We start from the raw sequence: 19,405 nt of genomic DNA on the forward strand, positions 1-19,405 counted from the left end.
CACATCCTCGCCAGCATTTGGTGCTCAAGATTTTGGCCCTTCTACTAGGTGAGGAGTGGTACTTCATTGTGGTTTGATTTACGTTTCCCTGATGACATACTATGTTGAGCATCTTTTCGTATACTTATTTGCCTTCTGTATATCTTCTTTGGTGAGATGTCTGTTTGGACCTTCTGCCTATTTTTTAATTAAGTTGTGCATTTTCTTACTGAGTTTTAAGGGATTTTTGTATAGTTTGAATAATAGTTAAAAAAAATTATTTATTTATTTTGGGCTGCGTTGGGTCTTTGTTGCTGCGCCCGGCTTTCTCTAGTTGCAGAGAGCGGGGGCTACTCTTCGTGGCGGTGCTCGGGCTTCTCGCTGTGGTGGCTTCTCTTGTTGTGGCGCATGGGCTCTAGGCTCACGGGCTTCAGTAGTTGTGGCTCACAGGCTTAGTTGCTCTGCGACCTGTGGGACCTTCCCAGACCAGGGCTCGAACCTGTGTCCCCTGTACTGGCAGGTGGATTCTTAACCACTGCGCCACCAGGGAAGTCCCTGAATAATAGTCTTTAATTAGATGTGTCTTTGCAAATGTTTTCTCCTAGTCTGTGGCTTGTGCTGCTGTTCTCTCTCTCTCTTTTTTTATAAAAAATATTTATTTATTTATTTTGGCTGCACCGGGTCTTGCAGCATGCGGACTCTTACTTGCGGCATGCATGCCAGATCTAGTTCCCTGGCCAGGGATCGATCCCGGGCCCCCTGCATTGGGAGCATGGAGTCTCACCCACAGGACCACCAGGGAAGTCCCATGTTACTGTTCTCTTGACAGTGTATTTCACAGAGCCAAAGTTTTTAATTTTACTGAAGTCCAGCTTATCAATCCTTTCTTTTATGGATCTCGCCTTTGGTGTTGTGTCCAAAGCATCATTGCCGAACCCAAGTTCATCTAGATTTTCTTTTATGTTATCTTCTGGGAGCTTTATCGTTTAGGGCTTTATATTTAGGCCTATGGTGCATTTTGAGTTAATTTTTGGAGGATTTTAATGGATAGAGTTCATCTGATTAAAGTTTGCCTAAGATTACTATTGACTAGGGGCTGGGGAATGGGAGCAGGGAGATGGCAGTGACAGTCGCTCCGGTAAGTGATGGAAGGTCACGAACAAATACAAGATTTATTTTGCAGGTGAGACCAACGGGGCTTCCTGGGAATTGACTCTGAAGGATGTGGGATAGGAATCAAGAATCACCCTTAGGTCTGGAGGTCTAGCTGGGTGTAGGGTGGAGCCATTTACTGAGATGGGAACAGGTCAGGGTGGAAGGGCAGCTGGATATGTGGTTCTGGTACCCAGTGAAGTGGGCAGGCTCAAGGTGTGAGCCTAGAGCCATCAGCGATTGGATGGCGACAGAAGCCAGGAGACTGGACCGCATCACTTCGGAAGAAAGAGCAGCAGGTTCTTTCCATGACCTCAGGCTGTTTGTAATAGCAGGTCAGCCCCGGGGCCCTTCTGGCCTGAGGTCAGAGAGATGGTGAGACGCCATTAATACAGGGGACTGATTGAGTGCAGACCTGGGAAGCTGATCAGTAGAACCAGACAACGAGCAAATCCCCCAGACCTATTATCCCTCTGCAAACACAGGCCCCTTTCCTGAATGTGGATTTCACATGGGTTCAAGAGTTTTGCTGGGGAAGTAAAATAATTGGGCGATCAGCCAGAAGAAGGTCAGTGTGGATTGGGAAGCTTCTTACAATGGACTGATTAGCCCTCTGGGGTAATCTTTGTCATGCGGAGGAAGGAGCCTGGCTTCCGGCTGTGGGTCTGGGGGAGAGTCTGGCCCTCTGCAGACTGGCTTTGTCCTAAAAGGCCCAGAGGTGGTGAACTCATCCCAAAGCCAGATCTGCTGTCCTCCCAGAGGACAGGAGGTGGGAGGGAGTGGGGAAGAAGGGGGAAAGCTCAACATTCCTGACTGCGGGCCTGGCCGTGGGCCTGAGGTTGAGAACGCTGTGGGGAGATGGATGGTGGGAGCCCTGACCACCCTCCTGCCCCTAGAGGCCAGGATTCAACTCCAGCTAGAGTTCCGGCTGCCAGCTGAGGCCTCATGAGAAAAGATGAGGGTCAGAGTTCATCCCATGGGCTCCATCGGTGGGGATGAGCTGGACCTGGGCCTGGGCTCAGAACCAAAGAGGACTCAGGTCAGTGAAGGCTGGAGCCCAGGAGCAGGGTCCCTTCTAGATTAGAGCCCAGCATCTGGGAGCTCCAGGGGGGTCCTGTTCCCTTTCCAGCGGGGGGCAGACACCACTCTGGGAACCCCAGAGACACCCCGAGGCCCAGCCCCAGGTGCCCTGTGCTGCCACAACCCTGTACCCTTCGGCCTCCCCGACCCCAGACATGGGGGCCCATGTGGCTTTTTGGGGTCTCCAGATACACCCCTGCCCACAGGTGGGCCCTCCCTGCCCTCCCAGAGCAGCTTGGTCTCAGCATCAGCAGGACCGGCCCTTCCCTGGGGCTCCCTGGGCTGAAGAGGGTGTGGCGGAGGCCCGGGCTGGGTCCTGGGTTCAGTCCTTGCTGGGCGGCTGTGTGGCCTCAGGAGGATCACTGAGCCCTCTGACAGCTGTCTGCTGGTCAGTTGGGTGAGGCAAGGAGAGGCCTGTCTTCTGGAAAGAGGGCCAGGAAGGACACCTTTGCAGCCAGGTAACAGTAGCTGATCTGGATGGGGTGTTTACTCTGGGCCTGTACCTCATTGAACTCTCACCGTGAGCTCGTGGAATACATATTATTAGTGTTCCCACCTCACAGATAAGGAAACCAAGGCGCAGGCAAGGTGATGAACTTGTCCAAGGTCATCGGCCAGGATTGGCCCCCCTCCCTGCTCTCATTAAGGATCTATGACCTTGGACCAGGGTCTTAACTGCTCTGAGCCTCCTTCCTGCAATGTCAACAATGTCTTCCTCCCAAGGGTGAGAGGGGGAGGGAGGGAGAAATGGGAGGCGAGGGAGGCAAAGGGAGAGCCCAACCCGGGCAGGGGTGAGGCTGTGGAACCACCCAAAGCATGGCATTTAGGGTGCCCTTGGCCCACGGCCTCCAGCCCCACTGAACTCAAGCTTCCTCTTGTATCAGCTGCCCCTTTGTCTTCTCAGCTGCCCCCAGGCTTCAGAGAAGAGGCAAAATCACCAATACACATTTGCTTAATTAATTGAAGAGAAAGAGAGGCAGGAAGAGGAGCATTGGAGACGTAGGGCTTCTAGAAGGTCCTTCCTCAGGGCAAGATTTGAGGATAGTCTATGTGGGTGTTTTTCTTTTCGGATTTTTTTTTTTTTTTTTTTTTGCGCTACGCGGGCCTCTCACTGCTGTGGCCTCTCCCGTTGCGGAGCACAGGCTCCGGACACGCAGGCTCAGCGGCCATGGCTCACGGGCCCAGCCGCTCCGCGGCATGTGGGATCCTCCCGGACTGGGGCACGAACCTGTGTCCCCTGCATCGGCAGGCGGACTCTCAACCACTGCGCCACCAGGGAAGCCCTGGCTGTTGTTTATTTGGGGGGCAAATCAGAGACTAATACTGCTAACGACTCCCTCAGGGCAGGTTGGTGGAGGTTGGGGCGGGGGAGAAAAGAAAAGAAAAGAGAGGGAGAGGGGAAGGAAGGAAACAACCTGTGTTACAATCACAATTGTGATTTTCTGAATCCGGGAATGTCTTGGCTTTAAAAACTGCAGAGGCGTGAGAGCTCTCCCAGTAAGGCTCCCAAGAAAGAAAGGAAAAGATGAACTCTTGAGAGACACGTTTCGTGCTGGGGAAAAACAACACAACTGCTCCCTGCACGTGGGAGAAGCAGCCGGCAGTGAAGGAGATGCCATTGCTTTAATCTGGGTCTGGACATCTCCCTGTGACACAGTCACCCGCCCCCTCCAGCTGCCCAGCCTGCCCAGCCCTACTGGAAGACCTGGTCCTGGAAAATGGGTGCCCAGATGACCACACAACCGCGTCTCCATGGTGCCCCTGACTCGCTTAGTCTGATGTGGGTCCCGCCTTCCGGCTGGAGTGAGCTTCCACCCACTGCCCCTGTAGCCGTTGAGACTCCCAAGGTCAGGGCACAGCATCTCACTCAGCGAGGGCCTGGGTCCTGTGGCCTGGATGCTCTCCCTCCAGGCCTCCATGGTTGCCTTCTGGTGAGAGGGCTGCGGAAAGGTGGTTGCCAGGCCAAGGCTACAAGGTCACAGAGGGGCTTTGTTCTGGGCCTGTGGCTGGGGCAGTGTTCTACCGGGTGGACTCCCACACCGCTGACCTCGGCCTGCACTGGAAACTGCAGGAGAGCCTCTTCCTGCAGGGTCCCTCCAGCGCCCTCTCTCAATGAGCTGAATATCATGCTCGCTTTCAAGGAAATGCTTAATGAAATTCCTTTGTTCATCACAGAGTATCTGTTGAAGATTGCACCCAGAGCTGAGGCGATAAACTGATGACTACACAATCCACCCCTTGTAACTCAGCCTCCATGTGCCCCTTCTACACATGGGAACCGCCTGACAACAAGAACACGACTGTATGTTTCTCCCTAACAGGATCCACCTGTCTTTCCTACCCGTGAAGCAATTCTCTCTCAGCTCCAAAATGAGAAGACCCACCATCCCAATAGTTATTGTATCCATCACGGGCTCTATTAGTTCCTCCTCCAATTTGGTGATGGTCTCACTAAATATTCTGTTTCCCACTAAATTGCAAAATTGACCTTCAATAACTCATGTATACAATTTTTTGAAAAGGGATGAAGGAGAGAGGAGAAGGATTACTTTTTACAGATCAGTACATGCACGAAACAAGCATAGAGAGACAAAGCTACCACCATGCTCATTCCTGTAACAGTCACCAGGTCATAGTCGGTATCTATGGTTTCCGTCTTCACCGACTCATGCTGTGTTTCCCTAGCCCTCAGCCAGAACTTCAGCTGCTTTGGGTTCTGGAGTGACCCAAACCTTCATTCCCCAAAGGTCTGAGTCCTCAGTTATCCTGCCTTTTTGGGGTTGCTGTAGTTTTCAACTCACCTCTACTGTTGGGAAGCAAGTACCAAGTGGGTCCCCAGAGAATTCCCTGGATCTCAGATAGTCTTTTTTTTTTTTTTAATGTCATATTTCTCTTTTTTTAAAAATTTTATTTATTTATTTTATTTTTGGCTGCATTGGGTCTTTGTTGCTGCACGTGGGCTTTCTCTAGTTGCAACGAGCGGGGGCTACTCTTTGTTGCAGTGCACAGGCTTCTCATTGCAGTGGCTTCTCTTGTTGCGGAGCACGGGCTCTAGGCGCACGGGCTTCAGTAGTTGTAGCGCGCAGGCTCAGTTGTTGTGGCGCACGGGCTTAGTTGCTCTGCAGCATGTGGGATCTTCCCAGACCGGGCCTCGAACCCGTGTCCCCTGCATTGGCAGGCAGATTCTTAACCACTGCGCCACCAGGGAAGCCCTCAGACATAGTCTTCTTTGCCATCACTGTGTGACAGTCCCCTATTCCCCTTGGTAGTCGGATCAGTCATACCAGCCAGGGGAGTAACTCCTTTTTTGACCTGGTGGTTCAGTGATAAGGAGCCTAAAATGGCCAAGTAGATGTCACATCTGAGGATTCAGTGGAACCATTGATGTGTCCCCTGGTAGAAGCATGTCCTGCTCCATGCAGGACAGTGGGGTTTCAGTTGGAAGATGTACAGTTTTTAAATTGCAGGCCCATATGACTCACACAGTCCATGGTAGCATGACTCACAGAGAATGGTAGCATATGTTTGGAGGCAGGAGAGGGCAGGACATGTTTTCACTCCATATTGATGGAGCCCCTACTGCTGCGTGCCGCCATGCTGGGTCCTGGGGATCTATCAGTGAACAACTCAAGGTTGTTTCTTCAAGAGCTTGCTTTCCATGGGGAATTGTGGGAGCATATTGGAGAAGTGGAGCAGAGAGGGAGGGCGGCCTGGGGTTTTCAGTAGAAGGTCTTGGGTGCCATGTGAAGGGCGCTCACCACCCCTCTTGCCAAGTGCCAGGGTTAAACCCTCTGTGTCTGGGGGCTCAGCTTAGGATAAAGGCTCTCCACCAGGGCAGGACCAGTGTCACTCACCGTCCAGGAGCCAGGCCTGCCCTCAGCTGGGCCTCAAGAGGACAGTGATATACGAGGAATGGGGCCCCACCACAACTGCTAACAGCTTGGTTCTTAGTAGACCATGGACAGAAGATGGGTATGGGGTTCAGGGCTTTCATAGGGCTGACTCCCCTCTTCTCTCCAGGCCACTGGTGGGTAGAGGGTAAGAGAACAGTGGTACAGTATTTGTATCATAGAATTATAGTATAAAGTATGAAGAAGGAAATTGATAAGTCAAAAATCACTGCTAGCCTGAAGGTATTTCCTAAAAAGTTTGTACACGATGACTGCAAATACTCAAGTGAGTGACTGTAGAGAGAAATCAGAAGTAAATATTAGAAACAAGGAGCAAAATTATCATTCTTAGCAAATAACTCTTTTTCTCTTTCCTAGGAGAGCAAAGGAATACATCTCTAAACACTACGGTATTGCCTGGTTTGAATTTAAATAAATGGTATCATATGTCTTTCGGGTCTGGCGGCTTCTGCTCAGTTTTCTGTTTGTGATCAGCACCGATATTGTCTATAGTTTGGTTCATTTTCTTTGCTGCAGTATATTCCATTACAGGACTACACTACATTCTATTATCCGTGACACTGTTGATGGATGTTTTTGGTGGGTTGCTTCAGTTTGGGCTCTTACAAGCAATGCTGTTATAATCACCCATACACGTGCATCTCTGTCCAACTGAGTGGAATTTCTAGGTCTTTGGGTAATGTGATTTTTTTTTTTTTTTGGTGTCTTGAACTGTAGTAAATACTGGGAAAGAATTATCCAGTGTGGTTGTAGAACTTTACACTCTCACTAGCAACATAGGAGAGTTCTTGCTTCTCTAGATCTTCACCAATCTTCCGCGAGATCCATTCTTGATTTTTAGAAACTCCTACTTCGGATACTTCCTTAATATGACAAAATGTGTTTATCTCAACTGTAAAGCTCATACTTAATGGGGAAAGAGTAAAGTAGCCCTGTAAAAACAAGGGACAAGACAATGATATTTATTATCATCAATTTTATTTAGCATTGTTCTGAAGATACTAGCTAATGAAATAAGACAATAAAAAGAAACCAGAGGAATACATTTTTTTAACATCTTTATTGGAGTATAATTGCTTTAGAGTGTTGTGTTAGTTTCTGCCATATAACAAAGTGAATCAGCTATATGCATACTTTTATCCCCATATCCCCTCCCTCTTGTATCTCCCTCCCACCCTCCTTATCCCACCCCTCTAGGTGGTCGCAAAGCACCGAGCTGATCTCCCTGTGCCATGCAGCTGCTTCCCACTAGCTCTCTATTTTACATTTGGTAGTGTATATATGTCCATGCCACTCTCTCACTTCGTCCCAGCTTACCCTTCCCCCTCCCCGTGTCCTCAAGTCCATTCTCTACGTCTGCGTCTTTATTCCTGTACTGTCCCTACGTTCATCAGAACCTTTTTTTTTTTAATTCCATATATATGTGTTAGCATACAGTATTTGTTTTTCTCTTTCTGACTTACTTCACTCTGTATGACAGACTCTAGGTCCATCCACCTCACTGCAAATAACTCAGTTTCATTTCTTTTTATGGCTGAGTAATATTCCATTGTATACATGTGCCACATCTTCTTTATCCATTCATCTGTCGATGGACACTTAGGTTGCTTCCATGTCCTGGCTATTGTAAATAGAGCTGCAGTGAACATTGTGGTACATGACTCTTTCTGAATTACGGTTTTCTCAGGGTATATGCCCAGTAGTGGGATTGGTAGGTCATATGGTAGCTCTATTTTTAGTTTTTTAAGGAACCTCCATGCTGTTCTCCAGAGTGGCTGTGTCAATTTACATTCCCACCAACAGTGCAAGAGGGTTCCCTTTCCTCCACACCCTCTCCAGCATCTATTATTTGTAGATTTTTTTGATGATGGCCATTCTGACTGGTGTGAGGTGACACCTTATTGTAGTTTTGATTTGCATTTCTCAGAGGAATACATTTTTAAAAAGAAGAATTTAATTATCATTATTAACAAACATTGAGATTTTGTACCTAGGGACTTCCCTGGCAGTCCAGTGGTTAAGACTCTGAGCTTCCAATGCAGGGAGTGTGGGTTCGATCCCTGTTTGGGGAACTAAGCTCCATGCTGTGGGCAGCGTGGACAAAAAAAAAAAAAAAAAAGTGTACTAGAACATATATACAATGGAATATTACTCACCCATAAAAAGGAATGAAATAGTGCCATTTGCAGAAACATGGATGGACCTAGAGAGGATCACAGAGTGAAGTAAGCCAGAAAGAGGAAGACAAATATCGAATAATACCGCTTATGTGTGGAATCTAGAAAAATGGTACAGATGAACTTATTTGCAAAGCAGAAATAGAGTCACAGATGCAGAGAACAAACTTATGGTTATCAAGGGGGGTGGGGTGGGATGAATTGGGAAATTGGGATTGACATGTATACACTACTATGTATAAAATAGATAACTAATGAGAACCTACTGTATAGCACAGGGAATTCCACTCAATGCTCTGTGGTGACCTAAATGGAAAGGAAATCTAAAAAAGAGTGGAGATATATATATATATATATATATATATATATATATATATATATATATATATATATATATATATAAAACTGATTCACTTTGCTGCACAGCAGAAACTAACACAACATTGTACAGCAACTATGCTCCAATAAAAATTAATTTAAAAAAAAGATTTTGTACCTAGACAATGCAAGAGAATCAATTAAGAACTACTACAAATGATAAGACTATTCAGTATGGAGGCTGGGTTCAAAATTGGTACATAGAAATCAACATTCTTCAATGATACAAACAATAATTGGCAGTGCTGTGGAATAAAAGATCCCATTTTCAAAAACAAAAAGTATAAACTATTACTATAAACTACCATAAAAAATATAAACTATCAGTAACTGATTTAACTATCTATCAAAATGAAAACTATACATACACTGTAACCCAGTGTATCAACTTGTAGACATTTATCCAAAAGATACATTCTTATATGTATAAAGTGTCATTTATACTAGGTGATTTATTGCAACATTATTTGTAATAGCAAAGGATTGAAATGGAATTTGAATATTCACTCAAAAGATTCTGGTTATATAAATTATGGTACATCTATATAAAAATTTATGTAACCGTAAAATAAAATAAAAGAATGTGGCAGTACTATATAGAAGATTCTACGAGGGATATTGCTAAGTGAAAGAAGAAAACTGTAGGAAATATGTGTAGTATGCTAATCTTTGAGTTAAAAAAGGAAAGAAAAAATGTATCTGCATATATTTGCATAGAATATCTCTGAAGGATACCTAAGAAATTATGGTATTTCCTCAAACCTAAGAGCTTTTGATGCTGGACCTTCCTTCATCTGACCAGAGCTGAACTGTGTCACAAATTCATATGTTGAAGTCCTAACTCCCAGTACCTCAGAGCGTGACTGTAGCTGGAGATGGTGGTGCAGGAGGCTTTTAGGGGTGATTAAATTAAATGAGGCCCTTAGGGTGGGCTCTGAACCAATCTGACTGGTGTCCTAAGAAGAGGAAATTTAGACACATGGAGAGACACGAGGGATGTGTGTGCACAGAGGAAAGACCATGTGAGGACACAGCAAGAAGGTGGTCATCTGCAAACCAAGGAGAGAGGCCTTAGAAGAAACCAAATTTGCTGGCATCTTGATCTTGGACTTCCAGCCTCCACACTGTGAGGAAATAAATTTCTGCTGTTTAAGACTGCCCCCTCCCCTCTCCCCACTAACATTTTCTTATGGCCGCCAGAGCAGCCTGAGACACCAAATGTCATCAGAAAGTGGTTGCACAAGAGTGTCCTAACTGCCACCTGTCTGTCAGTGATTATGAGACAAATTCTGATTTCAAAGAGGCAGCGTGTCAGAGACAGCAATAAACCCCTTTGAATCAATTGAACTAACAACACTGGTGCCTCTGGGGTGGGGGTGGGGGGTTGATAGAGAGACTGGGGCCAGGGATGGGAGAGACTTTTTACTGTACCATTTACAGAATAAAATTATAATTTTGAAAAGGGGGTATGGATCACGATGATAGATTAGTAAGATTCATATGGTGGGAAAAATATCTGAGTTTCTTTGTAAGCAGACTGTCTCTGGGGAGGAGAAGTGGGAGATGAGTAGCAAAGGCAGGGAGGCTGACTTTAAAAAAATATATATATATTTATTTAGGCTGCACCGGGTCTTAGTTGTAGCATGTGGGATCTTTTAGTTGCAGCATGTGGACTTCTTAGTTGTGGCATGGTGACTCTTAGTCGTGGCACGCATGCGGGATCTAGTTCCCGGGCCGGGGCTCAAACCCGGGCCCTCTGCATTGGGAGCGTGGAATCTTACCCACTGGACCACCAGGGAACTCCTGAGGCTGATATTTTTCATGAACATCTTTTGCACCTTTTGACTTTTATACTATGTGTATTAACTAGAAAATAATTAAGAAACATTGTTAACTTAAAAATTTAAAAAGTTAAACGTGGTAAGTTAGTATCAGTTGAAAGACCCCTACCATTTATTGAGCACCTATTGTGTGTGTGTGTGTGTGTGTGTGTGTGTGTGTGTGTGTGTGTGTGTGTGAGTTTGTGAGAGGCACTTTGCTGACATCTTCACTAATACTGACAGGTTCTTTGCAAAAAAGAAAAGTACATTATCCCCATTTTGTAGGAGGAGACTTACATTGAAGGGGATAGAAAACCCATCTAAGGCCACACAGCTGATTAGTGGCACAGCAAGGACTGAACCCAGGGCTCACCCTTGCCGGAAAGGTGTGGATAAACAGAAACATGGGTCCTTAGTCCTCTCCTGTTCCCCACCCTTCTCAGCCCAGGGAGCCCCAGGAAAGGCTTGGCCCTGCTAACGCGGAGGCCAAGTTGCTCTGGGAGGACAGGGAAGGCCCACTGCCCACTCAGAGGCGTGTCTGGAGACCCCAAGGAGCCACATGGGCCCCCAGGTCTGGGGTCGGGGAGGATAATAGGTGCAGGGCTGGGGCAGCCCAGGGCACCTGGGGCTGGGCCTCGGGGAATTTCAGAAGCACCACAGCAGTGCCTGCCCTGCTCAGGAAGGGGACAGGAGTCCCTATTCCCCCAAAGACCCCCAGATGCTCTAATCCACAGGTGAACTGGCTCCCGGCCTCCAGTCTTCATCAACCTCACAGCTCACTTTAGTTCCAAGCCCAGGCTCTGGTCCAGTTTGTCTCCATCCGCAGAGTCTGCAGGATGACCTCTGACCTCACATTTTCTCACGGCCCTCAGCTGGCAGTCTGGACTCGGGCTGGGGTCAAATCCCACCCTATTAGGGGCAAGAGGGTGGTAGTGGGCACCTGGCCCCGCTCCTCACCTGCCCTCTTGCCTCAGTCCCTATCATCCATCTCTCCTGGACCCTCTGGGGGCCAGCTCTGCTGCCCACACTCCAAGACGGCCGGCCCACTGCCCTCCGGGGTACCCTCGGCTGTGGGCCAGGTCCAGATTGGCCCGTAATCAGGGGTAGTGACGCCCTGTTCCCTTGGCCCCTCTCCTCCCTTCAAGATCTGGCTAAGGGGCCACTTAACCATCTCCAGCCGTCCTGACCTGGCAGGGTGTTAGGCCAGACACAGGTTGGGGTGGAAGTGGGGGAGGCCTGGCTCCTTCTTCTGCATGACAAAGGATGGGGGCTGCCCTCCCGCCCGACCGCTAATCAGCCCATTGTCAAAAGTCTCCCAATCCACATTCGATTTCTTCTTTTGGCCTCTGGCTAGGGTTGCCGGATTTAGCAACTAAAAATATAGGACTCCCGGTGAAAGGTGAAATTTCAATTTCGGATAAACAACAAATCATTTGTTAAAGTACATCCCAAATTGTGTTGGGTATTTCATCTGGAAGCCCAATCCCTGGCTGATTGCCCAACTGTTTTATTTCCCCAGTGAAACTCTTCAACCAGGCAAATCCACGTTCACGTGGGGAAGTCTCAGGAAACTGGGGGACATGTCCCCTGCCCCTGCCCAGCCCTGATCACCTGGATTGCGTCCACTTGGCTAGCTTCAGGGGGTTGAGCAGGACTCTGGCTGGAAATAGCTGAGGCTGTGGAAAGAACTGTGTGCTGGGAATCAGCAGACCTGACTTTACGCAGGTGTCCATCGAGAACAGTTGTGAGCCTGGGGATGACTTGCCTCTCTGAGCCTTGGTTTTCTTGGCTCAAAAACTGGAGGACGGGATGGACTGGATGGTCTTTTCGACTCTGACCTCTGAATCCATGAACAGCCAGGAAGAGGGAGAGGATGGGCTTCCTTATTGGACAAAACCCCATTGGAACTAAATTATCCCAGGCTCCCTTGCCTAGGAAGACCCCCCAGAACACCGGGGAGAATAATGGGTTTTCCAACCGCGGACAGCCCAGGAGCTCAACAGCTCCCGGGAGCCCTTTGAACGCCAGGCTCAGACGCTCATCCCAGCAGGCAGGATCGGTCCTTAGGCAGAGAGTCCCGGTGTTGAATTGGCGGTTTAGCTGCTGCAAGGAACAGGCCTCTACGTCCACACTCCAGGGACGGGAGTTTGCTCTTTGACTTGTGGGACAGGGGAGCTAGCACAGAATGAGATCCCTGCCTCTGCTTCAGGAAACAAGCTTTTAACTTTAACTGGTGAGGGACCCCAAGCCAAGGTAGAGGCTTCTGACCCACAACAATAGCCATCTGTCCACAGTCCAGACAGCCCCCTCCTCGGGGCTCAGGGACCTGTCTGGCCGCTGAACTCCCAGGAGGTCCGAGGGGTGTGACCTCCCTCCCTCCCGGGCTCCCTCCCTCCCACCACCCAGGCCCAGCCCAGGCCTGGCTATAAAGCTGGCCCAGCCTGGCCCTCAGCACACCCAGCTGGGACCCTCCCGGAGCCTCGTCCGGGGACACGTCCGCTCTGCCCCTGCGTCTCCCGAGCAGCACCATGCGGCCCCTCTGGCTCTGCTGGGCGCTCTGGGCGCTGCCCCTGGCCGGCCCCGGGGCGGCCCTGACCGAGGAGCGGGTCCTGGGCAGCCTGCTGCGGCAGCTGCGCCTCAGCGAGGCTCCCGTCCTGGACGGGGCCGATGTGGAGAGGCTGATCATCCCTGCCCACGTGAGGGCCCAGTACGTGGCCCTGCTGCAGCGCAGCCACGGGGCCCGCTCCCGGGGGAAGAGGTTCAGCCAGAACTTCCGAGGTGAGGCCCTCCCTCCCTGCTGTAGCCTGGTCCTCGCGGGGTGGGGGTGGGGGGGCTGCTCTGGGGAGGCGGTCTGGGGGCGCAGGGTCCACAGGGCGATGAGGAGGGACCATGGACTGTGAGGAAGGCTGGGCCCGGGCCCCTGGTCTCTGTCTGCACTGAGGGCCCCCCCCCTCGGGGCCAGCAGGAGCTGGGCCAGGCTGGACCCGCTACCAAGGCCAAGGCAAGACCAGATATCATGGGGTAGGGAAGCAAAGTGGAAAGAGGGGAGAACAGAGAAGAGAAGACAGACTGTCAAGGGGACTCTGTGCTGGTGGACAAAAAGGCTGGCCTCAGCAGAGACTGTTGCCTCAGAGAGAAAGAACCTCTGAGTTCAGTTCTCAGTTGTGATATTTGTTTTACTTTGTACAAGTCACCGAACAACTCTAGCCTATTTGCGTTTCTGGAAGTGAGATTAAAGCAGCTCTGACTGCTTCCCAGAGTTGTGGCTGTTCTATGAGACGGGAGGTACCAGGTCTGAATCCTGTTGCAGCCTGTCACCTCCCTGGGGCTGGGGCTCTCCTCCTCAGTGCCCAGAGATAGACCCGGCCAGGTGTCTTGGGAGATGAGGAGACCTGGACACCTGGGGGTGGGGGGGTGACTGCTTGTGGTCACGGGGCTGGCTGGTCAGGTGATCGTGCTGCCCACCCGGAGCCTCAGGTGTTGGGGACCTGTTGCTGGTGCCTCTGAGGAGGCTCTTGTACCCATCCTCACCATTTCCCTCAGGGCTCAGCAGTCCCACAAAAGTTGTTTACAGGCCCCTGGCTACTCTTCCTCCTTTGGGGGACATTTCACTGGGCATAAGCAGGGAAATGAGAGTAAATTCTGGGCTCTTCCTCTGGCTCTTAGGAAAAGCCAGTCTCAGCCGGTGACCATAGATTTTCACTAGCTGGGTCTTCTGCCGCCCGTGCTCCATTCGCCCTCCTGCCCCTTTGCCTAAAGAAGGCTGTGGGTTTGTAGTCCTCACTGGAAGCACCAGTCTTTCCAGGATGTCTCAAAGCTGCCCCTACCAGGTGAGGGCAGATGCCACTAGTAAACAAGCCCCAACCTCAGATGATGGGGGAGAGCCTGCTTGGCCCTAACCGTTTTTCTAGGAGTGGAGGTGCTCTCTTTCTGGCCTGGCCCATCAGTTTTCCAGCCCCCAAACTCTCCCTAGGGATTACTGGGGAAACCCTGTTCACTGGACCTGGGCCCTGCCACCCTCAGAGCTCCCCTGGTGCCCGGAGGGGCCCCGCTGACCCCGCTCGTGTCCCCAGAGGTGGCCGGCAGGTTCCTGGTGTCCGAGGTCTCCTCGCACCTGCTGGTGTTCGACATGGAGCAGCGGCTGCCGCCCCACAGCGAGCTGGTGCAGGCCGTGCTGCGCCTCTTCCAGGAGCCGGTTCCTAAGGCCGCGCTCCGCAGCCACGAGCGGCTCTTCCCGCGCAGCGACCGCGCCCGAGTCACCGTCCAGTGGCTGCACGTCCGCGACGACGGTTCCAACCGGACCTCCCTCATCGACTCCAGGTGGGGAGGTGGCGGCTGGGGTGTGGGGCGGGGGATGAGGAGGGGGGCTGGGCCCGGCGCGGGAGGAGGGGTGCCCTGGGGGAGAAGGGGCAGCGCGGTCCGGGCTGGCCGGGCCCCTTGCACGGGGAGGGGAGGGGGAGGAGAGGGGAGGGGGAGGGAGAGGGCCTCCCCCCCGGGGCCACCCCAGCCGTCCCAGTCCCCACCCCTCAGCGCGGGCCCGTGTCTCCGTGTGGTGTCGCAGGCTGGTGTCCATCCACGAGAGCGGCTGGAAGGCCTTGGACGTGACGGATGCCGTGAACTTCTGGCAGCAGCTGCGCCGGCCCCGGCAGCCGCTGCTGCTGCAGGTGTCGGTGCAGCGGGAGCACCTGGGCCCGCTGGCCTCCAGCGCCCACACGCTGGTCCGCTTCGCCTCGCAGGGGCCGTCGGGCGCCGGGCAGCGGGAGCCCCAGCTGGAGCTGCACACCCTGGACCTCAGGGATTACGGGTAGGTGCTGTGGGTCAGATGGGTGAACCCGAATAATGAGGCAAATGGCGGAATTAAACTTATTTTGAAATGGGCAACTTTACAGGGTGCTATGGGAATGGATGAATATATAAAATTTCTCCTAACAGTCTTAGGAGTAATATCAGATCGAATTATTTATTTGGGGGTTATTTCTAGTTATCCATCCTTACACAAATATCCAGCATTTTGAACATAACAAGAGATGGACCATAAATCTCCCTCCAGATGCCCCACGAAGCCCCGCCCTGGGCTCCCTGACCTCTGCCCTCCCAGCTGACCTCTGCCCTCCCAGCTGACCTCTGCCCTCCCAGCTGACCTCTGACTCTGCCTCTCCTTGCCCTCCACAGAGCTCAGGGAAACTGTGATCCTAAGGTACCAGCGACCGAGGGCACCCACTGCTGCCGCCGGGAGGTGTACATTGACCTGCAGGGGATGAAGTGGGCTGAGAACTGGGTCCTGGAGCCCCCAGGCTTCCTGGCCTATGAGTGTGTGGGCACCTGCCAGCAGCCCCCAGAGCCCCTGACCTTCAAGTGGCCATTTCTGGGGCCGAGACAGTGCATCGCCTCAGAGACGACCTCGCTGCCCATGATTGTCAGCATCCCGGAGGGAGGCAAGCCCAGGCCCCAGGTGGTCAGCTTGCCCAACATGAGGGTGCAGAAGTGCAGCTGTGCCTCGGATGGGGCGCCTGTACCAAGGAAGCTGGAGCCGTAGGTGTGGGGTGCAGCCATGGAGGGACTTGGCTTGTGTGTGTGTCAGAAGTGTTCCAGGTACCGGGAGAGATGGGGGTTACTGAACCGTGGATGGCACATGTTCTGTGCTCTCTCCTGAGTTCTTCTGACCAGTCAGCTCACTTTCTGATTTTTGTTTCCCCGGAACAAGTCTCCCTGGCCACTGGGTAACCCCTGCCCAGTCTACCTTTTCTTGACATTATTCACTGCACTGTATCCTAAGCACTTATCTGTGTAGATTTTGTAACCTAAGAGGAGAAACCACAATTTGTCATTCATTGTTTCCTTGTCCTGTCACTGGATCTGGGCTGAGCTCTGTGGTATGGGTGGGAGATGCAGCTGCCACTCTGGACTTAAAACCTAGGGTCAAGTATGGGTTGTGCATTCCCAACTCAGATAATAAGGGTATTCTGCAAGAAACAAATAAAACAGATTTTATTCGGTATTGCTGTGTTTTACCCAGAATCCTGCAAATTGTGAGGGAACAGAAAGTTCTATAGGGATTAGGTCAACCAGATTAGAAAACTAAGGGAAAAGCTTAAAAAGACTTGTTCGAGGTCTCAGTTAAGTGATACAGGGTGCTAGGATCAAAACGCATTGATTCTAAGGTGCCTGTCCTCTTAGGATTAAGGCAGAATTTATTTTGGTCATTGTTGTTGACATTTTTACTTTTCTGGGCACAGGGAGTGGGCTTTGTTTCAATTCTACTTGATACAAAATTTTTAAAAATCTGTGATCAAAATCATCATCAGTATTACAAGAATGTGGGTCACTCCTTTAGATTTGGGGGCAGATAAAGGGAGCAAATGATAAAATGGTGAATATAAGATTTTTGAATGCCAAGATTACACTGGCTTTTAAACTGAGTTTGATGTAGGATCTGGGCCTGGGGCGTGGATGTCTTGGATTCCTTGCCAGCCAGGCTGCACAGCTCTTATTAGCTATAAATTCTATATCCTCTAAATTTTCATTTTCTTGTCTATCAGAGACAGTCCCTGACTCCTGTACTTTTACTGGAGATTTAAGGAAATAGTGTTTTGTTTTGTTTGTTTTTTTAATATTTATTTGGTTGTGCCAGGTCTTAGTTGCAGCAGGTGGGCTCCTTCGTTGTGGCATGCTTGTGGGATCTAGTTCCCTGACCAGGGATCAAACCTGGGCCTCCTACATTGGGAGCACAGAGTCTTAACCACTGCGCCGCCAGGGAAGTCCCAGAAATAGTATTTTTATAAGCACTCTACATAGTGCCTGACACATAATGGGGGCTATGGTTATCTCAACTCACATCCTGATCTATCTTGGCCTTCTCTTGATTTTGAAATAACCAACGGAAAGTCAAATTTAGAAATCCCTTCCCTCTCTGAAATCAAGGATCCTAACTTTCTCTTTGTCAGTGGCTCCACCAGGTTAGGGGTTAGAACTTTGCACTTCCCTGGGCCCCAGGGCACAGACCAGGCAGGGGGGCCTCCATTAACTGAGGCAGGGACGGAATAGGGACACGCAGGTGGGGCGTACGGGGGGGGGGGGCAGAGACTGGACAGAGGCAGTCTGAGAAGCCAGGGGCAAGTCCGGCGGCCATACCCAGGAACCTGCTGGAGGTCAGGCGTAGGCCCTTGGCAGCCGGAGGTGAGAGCAGGAGAGATGAGATAGTCAGGCACCTGCGCAGAAGGACAAGGGCCGGGCTGAGCTGAGCGCAGGGGCCAAGGGCAAACTGTGGGAAATAACTAGCGGCTGGGGGTGGAGGAGAGGGAGGAAGCCGGATGGGACAAAAGGAGCTGTTAGAGAAGCAGGAGACATCCCCTACCCCACCCCACTCCAGAGAGCCCCAGGCTGGTGCTGGAGGTGTGGGCAGGGAGGGAAGGAGAACACTTTGACCATTTCCAGGAAAGAGGAAGGTCCAGAAATGGAAGACAGGTCAGAGGCCCTGCAAAGCCGCACACGTGCGGAGTGAAGGCCTGTTCAAGATTTACTGATTTCTAGTGCCGGAAGGGACCTGAGGGGAAGCTTCGGTCCCACCCCCTCGTGTTGCAGACGAGGAAACCGAGGCCTGCAGAAGAGGGCAGTTTGGTGCCGCAGGCAGGCGGTGGTCTTCGGTTTCACAGGGTGCGGAGTCCTCACTGAACCCTGTCCTGCGTGTGGCCCAGCGCACACCCCGGCGCCCCCGGGGAGCTTACAGTCCAGTTGCAGAGGCCGCTGGCTCATAGGAAACAGCTGGGCTAGATGGGTGGCACCCGGCGGCCTGGTCCTGCCAGTACCCGCTTTGGCTCCAGGGGACCGCTGAAAATACTGCGACCTCCGTTTGGGGCCAAACGTAGGACGCACCCACCCACCCTCCACAGGGCGTTCCCCGTCCGGCTGCCCAGAGCGGTGGGGGAGCCGCGGCCTTTCACACTGGGATCCGGGTGACCGCGGACTGCGTGGAGCCGAGGTGCGGGCTGAGCCCAGCAGAGCTTCCCATCCTCCCACTCCCCCTGGCGGGCCGAGGAGCCAGTCGCGGAAATTCAGTGCAATACAGGACAACCAAGAACATTTGCTGATGCTCTCCCCGCGCCTCCCCCTGTGCTAGGCCCGGGGTTCCCCGAGGTGCCGGGGCAAGGGGGACGCGCCGGGGACTGGGGAGAGGAATTAGCCGTGGCGGCGCCCTCCTCGGTCCCAGGATGCGAGCCGGCCCGGCCGGGGTCTGCAGAACATCAGGAGGAGCTGCGCGGGCTGAGCAGCCGCCCCGGGGCCAAGCCAGGGCGGAGGATCGCCGAGGGGCGCACGGTCCGGGGCGCGGGAGCCGGCGGCAGCGCAGACGCCTGTCCCGCTGAAGCTGCAAATTGAGCAAGCAGTGGGCGCGGGTCTGCGCATGTGCACGAGTGCCGGAGTTTCACTTTGTAACTTGTAGGTAGTCTGGACGCCGCCCCGCCCGGCCAGGTGGAGCCAGACAACCTCCCCGGGCCGCGCCGGGCCGCAGCGCCGCCGCCGCAGGTAAAGGGGAAGAAGCGTTGGGAGGGGGGAATGTCGCCCTCCGCCTTTCCCGGGACGTGCAGGGCCTGGGGTCTACGTCAGGGTGCCATGTCTAGTGTCCGGTTCCGGGGTGCGGCCCTCCGGCCTCCGCAGCCCCGACTCCGGAGCAGGGGGTGACCGGGTGGGTGGGAGGAGAAGGTCCGTCCCTGGGCCACGCAGACCCCGCGCCCCTCTTCCAGCGCCGCGCCTCTCCACTTTCCTAACGACTTTTCGGGATTTCCCCCTCCAAGGCTCCAACTTTTCGCTTTTATGGCTGATCCCTTTCTCTTCCCACCCCTCTCTTTGGGGTTTTCTCAGCTGGTGTCGACCTCCCAGCCTAACCCGGAGCGCAGGCTGGGGGCCCTTCCTT

At 52.0% G+C, this 19,405-nt stretch overlaps 2 protein-coding genes across 6 annotated transcripts in view; both read left to right on the top strand.

The window, feature by feature from the left end:
* The first annotated feature begins 13,025 nt into the window (after positions 1-13,025).
* Positions 13,026-16,461, top strand: LOC137220063 (left-right determination factor 2-like). 2 transcript variants are annotated; one of them, XM_067729596.1, is made up of 5 exons: positions 13,026-13,275; positions 14,571-14,599; positions 14,702-14,817; positions 15,059-15,301; positions 15,670-16,461. In XM_067729596.1, the coding sequence occupies exons 1-5, from the start codon at positions 13,026-13,028 to the stop codon at positions 16,031-16,033; spliced, it is 1,002 nt and encodes a 333-aa protein (XP_067585697.1). In that variant the 3' UTR covers positions 16,034-16,461. The 2 variants fall into 2 exon arrangements, with proteins under 2 accessions (XP_067585697.1, XP_067585696.1); XM_067729595.1 differs by having other exon boundaries at positions 14,571-14,817.
* A 1,994-nt stretch (positions 16,462-18,455) lies between these two features.
* The window catches only part of TMEM63A (transmembrane protein 63A), a 33,312-nt gene continuing 32,362 nt past the window's right edge, over positions 18,456-19,405 (top strand). For 3 of the 4 annotated variants that reach the window (XM_067729604.1, XM_067729606.1, XM_067729607.1), the window contains exon 1: positions 18,458-19,017. The gene's annotated coding sequence lies outside the window, so the exon portion shown is untranslated. Of the gene's footprint in view, positions 19,018-19,405 lie in introns of all 4 variants that reach the window. The other variant, XM_067729609.1, reaches the window with a different exon arrangement.

The sequence above is a fragment of the Pseudorca crassidens genome, chromosome 2, assembly GCF_039906515.1.
Source record: "Pseudorca crassidens isolate mPseCra1 chromosome 2, mPseCra1.hap1, whole genome shotgun sequence".
NCBI classification, from domain to species: domain Eukaryota; kingdom Metazoa; phylum Chordata; class Mammalia; order Artiodactyla; family Delphinidae; genus Pseudorca; species Pseudorca crassidens.

What these genes read in the sequence shown, in the direction of transcription:
- LOC137220063 (XM_067729595.1), top strand. Translation starts at nt 13,026, where the DNA reads ATGCGGCCCCTCTGGCTCTGCTGGGCGCTCTGGGCGCTGCCCCTGGCC. An exon ending in GTTCAGCCAGAACTTCCGAG is followed by an intron (nt 13,276 to 14,570) that starts GTGAGGCCCTCC and finishes TCGTGTCCCCAG; the next exon opens with AGGTGGCCGGCAGGTTCCTG. An exon ending in CTGGACCTCAGGGATTACGG is followed by an intron (nt 15,302 to 15,669) that starts GTAGGTGCTGTG and finishes TGCCCTCCACAG; the next exon opens with AGCTCAGGGAAACTGTGATC.